The 8,408-nt window shown below is 48.5% G+C and overlaps 1 protein-coding gene across 1 annotated transcript; it reads left to right on the forward strand.

Annotated features, from left to right (window-relative positions):
- The first annotated feature begins 7,640 nt into the window (after positions 1-7,640).
- LOC116535723 (60S ribosomal protein L26-like) lies at positions 7,641-8,156 on the forward strand. The gene has a single exon (XM_032257042.1). It carries the CDS (start codon positions 7,678-7,680, stop codon positions 8,113-8,115), a length of 438 nt encoding a protein of 145 aa, XP_032112933.1. The 5' UTR covers positions 7,641-7,677; the 3' UTR covers positions 8,116-8,156.
- The last annotated feature ends 252 nt before the right edge of the window (positions 8,157-8,408 follow it).

Consider the following 8,408-nt stretch of genomic DNA (forward strand, 5'->3'; position numbering starts at 1 on the left):
AGTGTCCAGGACTTGTCCCCAAGTGGGAGTCCCAGGAGGGCAGGGACCGCGGCTGGTTGTACCGTGTTGTCCCTGTCTCTCCGCTGGTCTGAATGCTCTGATGAGGCCAGGACTGATGTGAATCCAAGTGTAGAGCTTCCACTCCCAAGAGGAGAGAACTGAGAATTAAGCCTGAGAGGTGAGGTTGTGCACCCAGAAGAGATGAGGGTGGCAGGAGCCCTCTGAGGAAGTGACGGTCGTGGTTCTTGAGCACAAGTTGGAAGAAATGGGGTCCGCCAGGCGGATATTTGGAGGAGCAGGATCCCGGGTGAATGGGATGACTGTGCCAAGGTCCTCAGGTGGGAACGTGCCCAGCGCGTTCCAGGCACAGCGAGGCTGCGGTGGAGGGAGCAGGAGGCAAGGTGGAGACACAGCAGGAAAGCCAGGAGGTGGGGACCGTGGTCCAAGTGGGACCTGGAGTTTACTCAGAGAGTGAGAGTGGCAGCCCTGTGGGAATGCGAGCAGCAAGGCAGGGCCTTCCCCCGGCCAGCTCTGCTCCGGTCGGGAGGTCCGGGGGCATGTTGTCAGTGTCGTGGACACCAGCCAGGGCTAGCTTCTGGATGGAAGCATTTATCCCTGTCTTGGAGTCACCCACGCTTCTCCTGTCTCCAGGGTCTTCTCCCTCGGGAATAACACATGCGCTATATGTAGCTCAAGGATTTGTTTTCCATTTTTCTAAGAACTGAAAAGCTAGCAAATGAGAATAGGCCTTTCTGTGCGCCAGGATCTACATACATCCATGTATATCTTTTTCTTTTCTTTTTTTTTTTTTTTTTTTTGAGACAGAGTCTCGCTCTGTCACCCAGGCTGGAGTGCAGTGGCGTGATCTCAGCTCCCGACAACCTCTGCCTCCTGGGTTCAAGCAATTCTCCTCTCTCAGTCTCCTGAGTAGCTAGGACTACAGGCTCCTGTCACCATGCCCGGCTAATTTTTCTTTGTATTTTTAGTAGAGACAGGGTTTTACCATATTGGTCAGGCTGGTCTTGAACTCCTGACCTCAGACAATCTACCCACCTCGGCCTCCCAAAGCACTGGGATTACAGGTTTGAGTCACTGCGCCCAGCTATTTATGTATACCTGTGAAGGCATCACCTGCCCGGGAAACGTGAGACCGAAAACTTGGTCACAAATCAAGTGGACATTTTAGAGTGTCAGCACGATCTGCGTCCATATTTGACGACAATTTTTTAAAAAATGATGTTTTCTGTAATCCTGGATTTGCACGGCGTGATCTTGATGGTGTCACCTTTCTCCCGTTTCTACCTCAGCAATAATCTTAAATTCTACTCAAAACAAAGAGCTCCCTGTCGGCAGTTAATCCTCAAAGGGAGAGCTTTGTTTGAGACTAAAAAACCTCATTCACCAGTGTTGGCAAGAGCTGGCATTCTTCGTGCCCACTCGGCCCAGTGTTTCCAGCTCTGACTAGGAGCCTGCATTTGCACCCCTTGCAGGGAGAGCTGTCTGTCACATGGCGCATTAGTGAAACAGGTATTCAAGGGAATAATAAGAGAATGAGAGCAGCGGCCAGGAATAGAGGTGGGGCTGGGGCGTCTCCAGGCTCCAGGTGTGCTGATCGAGGGGGTACTGGGAAAATGGGACCCAAGGACAGAGGAGGAGCTGGGTCTTCCGGGCGATTCTTCCCATGCTCAACACACACACTTTTGTATCTGTTTTCAATGCTGTGTAACAAATTGCCATAAACTTGGTGGCTTAAAACGTTGTTTGGCTACCCATCAGCTCCGGAGGTCAGGAGTTCCACACAGTGTGACCAGGTTCCCTGCCTCCGGTCTCGCCAGGCTGAAGGCAAGGTGTCGGCAGCCTGCGTGCTCCTCTGGCCTTCCAAGCTCGTGGTTGGGCAGCATGCCATCCCTGTGGTGTCAGGCCTTGGTCTTGCTGGCGTCAGGGTCACGCTCAGCTCCTGATGGCCCCCTCATTCCTAGCTCCATGGCCCCTTCCATTTTGAAGCCAGCAATCGAGAATCTCCCTCACGTCAACTTGCCTTTAGGCTTTGAATCTCTTTTTCCAGAAAGGGCCTCGTCCCATTTCCCAGCTGGCCTTGTTGTTAGGTCAGGGTCCCTTCAGCTCAAACAGCCATGATGCCACAGCAGAGCTTGCTCATGGAGGGCTAACCCATGGCATCCTCGGGCCCTTCCACACTGGAGATGGGGGATTATGATGCAAGGGGTGGGCTGCTGACAGGTCACCCTGGCACTGCACCTGCCATGCCTGCCTTCATGGTCATGAGCAGACACTCAGAGCTCCTCACCAATGGGGCCTCAGAAGCCCCGGCGATGGCCCCGAAAGCCCCGCACTCTCAAATCTATCAAAGCCAGTGGTTATGGCCTGAGGCCTGGGCCCCAGGCTCGGGTATAAATCTTAGCTCTGATCTCTTGGTCGTGTGAGCGTATCGGCCAGAATGGGTTAGGTGATCTGCAGTGGCAACCAAGCCCAACGTCTCTATGGTTTCAAAAACTGAGGTGTCTCTCGTCACACACATACATCACATGCCTCTTGCAGGCTGGCAGAGAGACCGTGCTACCATGGTCACTCAGAGACCCAGACAGACAGAGCAGTCATCCTCTTAAATGTGACCAGTAACCAGGCCAGAGGGAAAAGAGAATGTGGCCTCAGCGAATCTCATGGCCAGCCCTAACTCTGAGAAGGCAGGGAGGCGCCCTCAGGGAGAGAGAGCTGTAGTGCTTTTGAATGCTCCATGAACACTCCGTGAAGTGGGTGGGTGATCTTCGGTGAGTTATTTTCTAGTCTGAGCCTCAGTTTCCTCATCTGTGAAACAGACTTGGGAGTGTGGCCTAGTCAGAGCCGGACGCTGTGTGTGGGACTAGAGCGAGCTGGGCTCTTGCCGCCTGCAAGGTCTTGCGAGCTCATCTGCTCCCACAGCGGCCACCCTGCACAGCCTTGTGAGCATGCAAAACACCGCTGAATTCTACACTGTAAAATGGTAAACGGTATGGTATGTGAATTCTATCTCAATTTTCTTTTTTGAGACGAAGTTTTGCTCTTGTCATCCAGGCTGGAGTGCAATGGCACAATCTTGACTCACTGCAACCTCCACCTCCCAGGTTCAAGCGATTCTCCTGCCTCAGCCTCCTGAGTACCTGGGATTACAGGCGCCCACCACCACACCTGGCTAATTTTTGCATTTTTTGTGGAGACAGGGTTTCACCACATTGCCCAGGCTGGTCTTGAACTCCTGACCTGAGGTAATCCACCTGCCTGTGCCTCCCAAAGTGCTGAGATTACAGGCGTGAGCCACCGTGCCCGGCCGTGTCTCAATTTTAGCAGGTCAGCTTGCTTTGTGAAGCTCTGTCTATTTGGGAGTTGATAAAATCAGAAATCTCTTTTTCTTTACGTGCCCAGGGTCTGTTTCCCTGTTTTTCTTATGACAGCACCCAGTTTTCCTCTGAGAAACTGCTTTTCTGCCACTTTGTTTGGCCCTGGTGAGCTTCTCACACCTGCTCCATGTCAGCAAACCTGCCTGCTCCAGTCAGGCATGGGCAGTGTCCCCATGCTGGCCCTGATCCTTCTTTCTCTTCATATAATCAGGTGGAGGGGTGGCATGATCCTAGGGGGACCCAGCAATCAGAATCCTGCCCCGGGACTGCCAGAATGGGCGTGGTATAAGCCTGGCTCCCTCCTGGACTCCACGAGGAAGCAAATCCATGGGGAAGATGGTGAGGCTGACACAGAGTGGAAGTGGAGATGGACAGAGCCTGAAGACACATTCCACATCATCAGAGGCTGACCCTGTCCTGAATATCAGCACTGCTAAGTTTGCCAAACTCTAATCTGAGCCCTGTGTTCAGCCATGTCTGAAGCCAAATGCCCCTCCCCAACTTTCCAACCCCAGGAGCCAGTGAAGTTCTTCTCCTGCTTAAGCCGCTGTGAGTCGGGTTTCTAGCCCTTGTGATATGGTTTAGGATGTGTCTCCTGCAAATCTTATGTGATATGTGACCTCCAGTATTGGAGGTGGGCCTGGTAGGAGAAGCTTAGGTCGTGGGGACAGCTTCCTCATGAATGGCTCGGTGCCTCTCATGGTGATGAGTGAGTGCTCGCTCTGGTAGTTCATCCAAGAGCTGGTTTTTCACAACAGCCAGACACCTCTGTGTCTCTCTCTTGCTCTCTGTCTTGCCATTTGATAGGCTGCCCCCCCCTTCTGCCATGATTGGAAGCTTCTTGAGGCCTCACTAGAAGCAAATGCTGGCACCATGCTTCCTGTACAGCCTGTAAGCTTTTTCTGTATAAATTACCCATTCTTAGGTATTCCATTATAGCAATGCAGGTGGACTGACACAATAACCCTGCAATCAGAGTTGTGTTAGCTGGGATTACAGGCACCTGCCATTGCACCCAGCTAATTTTGTATTTTTGTAGAGACAGAGTTTCACTCTGTTGACCAGGCTGGGCTTGAACTCCTCACCTCAGGTGATCTGCCCGCCTCGACCTCCCAAAGTGCTGGGATTATAGGCATGAGCCACTGCACCTGGCCAGCATAATGTTTTCAAGGTTCATCCATGTTATAACTGTATTAGTATTTTCTTCCTTTCTGTGGCTGAATTTTGTGTCTTTCTGTGGCTGAGTCATATTTTGTGGCCTATTCTGGTACGCATGGACCACATTTTGTGTATCCATTCATCAGCTGTTGGACATTAGGCTGCTTCCAGTTTTTAGTTCCAGTGACCAATGCTGCTCTGAACAGGTGCATATGTGGATTTGTCTGAGAATCAGGTTGCAATTCTTTTGCATGTGTATCTTAGAGTGGAATTGCTGGGTCATATGTTAATTTTAACTTTAACGTTCTGAGGAACCACCAGGGTGTTTGACCCAGTGATTGCACCATTTTAATTCCCACCAACAGCATCCGAGGGTTCAAATCTCACCACATCTTCACCAGCACTTGTTCTTTCCATTCCCTTGATTATGGCCATCTCCCGTGGGGCGAAGAGACATCCTGTTGTGGTTCTGATTGGTATTTCCCTAATGACTAACAGCGTTTGGCATCTTCTCATGTGTTTGCTGTCCATTTGTTTATCTTCTTTGGAGAAATGCCCGTGGAAGTCCTTTGTCCGTTTTGTAATGGACTCATTTGTCTTTTTGTTGTTGACCTGTGATCGCTTTATTGATATATTCTGGATACTAGATCCTTATGCAACAGTTAACTTCTAACGTTGGCAAACAATGTGAACATTTAGAACTGACCAGCGAACAAAGTTTCTTGCTCTTATAGCTGGGGGTTCATCCAGGCAAGATGTGAAAACAGAGGTCTGAGTCATAGAGGTATAACCTGGGCCAGTCGGCTGGCCGTGCCTTGCCGATAGGGAGGACCCTTGTTAGATCAAGTGTGTGGCCCACGCTTTTTTTTTTTTTTTTTAAATAAACCTTTAGTTACTCACGTGAATCCCTCTGTTCCCGTCATCCAACTTGCTCGTTTAGCATGCTGCCCTCTCTGTCTCAGACTTGTTTTTAAAAGGATTAAATCATTACAGAAACAGCTGAGGCCCTCGTACTCCCCCTAATCCCATGCCCATGGCCTCTTTAGGAATTATCTTTATCTAAAGCTGCTTTCCTGAGGGATTTGAAGCAGCTTATGATAGCAAGCACAGATACAGCAAGACTCAAAATTGCCGCCTATCGGACATGAATGGGATGGGAGCAGGTGGGAAACTCTTGAGCTCACCTTTCTCCCTTAGGTTGTTGAGATATCACCTGAATTCTGTCACCTCTCAAGGTGAGATATCCCCTGTCCTGCTTGACAGAGAGCGGAAGTGGCTGGGACATTCCCTCCATGTGGCCGGAGGGAGGGTGGGCAGGGCTCGGAGTGGCTGTCTTCCAGGGCGTGTAACTCGGGCGGCCGCACAAGGCCCATGCTCACAAGGTCTCCAGGCTTAGTTTAAAACTCTCCTGGCACCATCTGGAAATTCCTAATAATTCTTAATAATTATGTAGCCACTCCTGTCCCTTTTGGGTTGCCAGATTTAGCAGATAAAAATATGACACTCCCAATTAAACATGATTTTTAGATAAACAACAAATGCTCTTTTAGCATAAGTATACCCCATGCAAGTAAAAACATAAGCTAGCTAATTTTGATGTTCAGATAAACAATGAATAATTTTTCTAGTATATCTCATGCAATATGTGGGACATACTTATACTAAAACATTATTTGTCATTAGCATAAGTATATCCCATGCAGGTAAAACTATAAGCTAGCTAATTTTGATGTTCAGATAAACAATGAATAATTTTTTTAGTATATCTCATGCAATATATGGGACATACTTTTATACTAAAACGCGGTTTGTCATTTTTCTGAAATTTAAGTTTAACTGGGCATCCTGTGTTTTATCTGGCAGCCTTATGCCCATTACCTCCATGTATCAAGAACAGACGTTTCCTGTCTTCTTTTAGAGACTTGGTATAGTAGCTGTTAGGTTCTGAGTTAGGGGAAGAAAAGGAGACCAAGCTTTGTCTCTTTGGTAAAATGGTGCTGAGGTGAAAACGTGTGCCTGTGTCTTGTACGTGGAAAGAACCAGGTGCCCGCCCTCCCTCCTGTGCAGAGGTTTCTGCTCACAGCCTGAAGGCGGATGGTGTGGACTTGGATCATTCAGACCTGCGAGTCTCTGATCTTTCAATATCTGTGGCTTTGGCCTTAAGGCAGCCCTACTTCTGTTGGAGAAGCAGGGGGTGAGAGGCAGAGGAGAAGAGGGGGACAAGAATTTGGAAAGAAAAACATATATAGAGTGTCCGCGTGCCAGGCTCTGAGGGAGGCTCTGGGGTACCAAGATGAGCAAGGAACTGTGAAGTCTGGAGCAATTCCTCCCAAAGATGCAGGTGAAGATGTAGAGGCTAGAGCCATGCAACAGGGCAGCCTATCACTCTAACCTGCTCCCGGGGCCCCGACACGGCTGTCTTAGACCAAGTTATGAGTGTTGAGTGGCTGTTGATGGGGAGTGACAGCAGGCTCCTGAGAGGCCAAAGGAATCTCAGTGTTTTCATGTAGGAAGCATAGATATACACATGGTGGATAAGCAGACAGTGTATGTGTGGCATCAGCATTTTATGGGGAGATAAATAAGAAAAATATGTCTAAAAAGCTTCCCTGGCTGGACGTGGTGGCTCACGCTTATAATCCCAACACTTTGGGCGGATCACCTGAGGTCAGGAGTTCAAGACCACCCTGGCCAACATGGTGAAACCTCATCTCTACTAAAAATACAAAAATTAGCCAGGTATGATAGTGGGCACCTATAATCCCAGCTACTCAAGAGGCTGAGGCAGGAGAATCACTTGAACCTGGGAGACAGAGGTTGCAGTGAGCCAAGACCATGCCATTGCGCTCCAGCTTGGGCAACAAGAGCAAAACTCCATCTCAAAAAAATAAAAATAAAAATAAAAAGCTTCCAAGGTGGAGGAGAAACATTAATTTTTTAAAAAATTAAGAAACATTGGGTTAGAAGAAGAGATGAGCAGTAAACAAGTTGACCAGTTATCTAAGTATATCTAAATCCATCAGTATAATACTGAAACAATTCAACCAGGCTAAGGGCAGCAGAAGAATTAAACAGGGTGACTTGGCTCTTCCCTTTTGCGGCCATCGCCCAAGCGGGAGCTGCCAAAATGAAATTCAATCCCTTTGTGACTTCCGACCGAAGCAAGAATCGCAAAAGGCATTTCAATGCACCTTCCCACATTCGCAGGAAGATTATGTCCTCCCCTCTTTCCAAAGAGCTGAGACAGAAGTACAACCTGCGATCCATGCCCATCCGAAAGGATGATGAAGTTCAGGTTGTACGAGGACACTATGAAGGTCAGCAGATTGGCACAGTGGTCCAGGTGTACAGGAAGAAATCCGTAATCTACACTGAACGGGTGCAGCGGGAAAAGGCTAACGGCACGACTGTCCATGCAGGCATTCACCCCAGCAAGGTGGTTATCACTAGGCTAAAACTGGACAAAGACCGCAAAAAGATCCTTGAACGGAAAGCCAAATCTCGCCAAGTAGGAAAGGAAAAGGGCAAATACAAGGAAGAAACAATTGAGAAGATGCAGGAATAAAGTAACCTTATATACAAGCTTTGATTAAAACTTGAAATGAGGAAAAAAAAAAAAAAAAAAAAAAAAAAAACAGGGTGATTTGACCAAGAGTAATGGAAAGAGTGCTACTTTGGCCAGGGTGGTCAGGGAGAGCTTCCTGGAGGAGGTGACCTTCAAGTAAGTTCTGAAAGATGGAAGCCCATCACAAAGAAAGCCAGAGACACTTCAGGTAAAAGGAACAGCAACCACAAAGATTCAGAGTCAGGAAGTAGCTTAATTTGTTCTAGAAAATGATCAGGCGGTCATTATGTAGA

Source organism: Sapajus apella, unplaced genomic scaffold (assembly GCF_009761245.1).
Source record: "Sapajus apella isolate SASKATOON/1434 unplaced genomic scaffold, GSC_monkey_1.0 scaffold96, whole genome shotgun sequence".
NCBI classification, from domain to species: domain Eukaryota; kingdom Metazoa; phylum Chordata; class Mammalia; order Primates; family Cebidae; genus Sapajus; species Sapajus apella.

What these genes read in the sequence shown, in the direction of transcription:
- LOC116535723 (XM_032257042.1), top strand. Translation starts at nt 7,678, where the DNA reads ATGAAATTCAATCCCTTTGTGACTTCCGACCGAAGCAAGAATCGCAAA.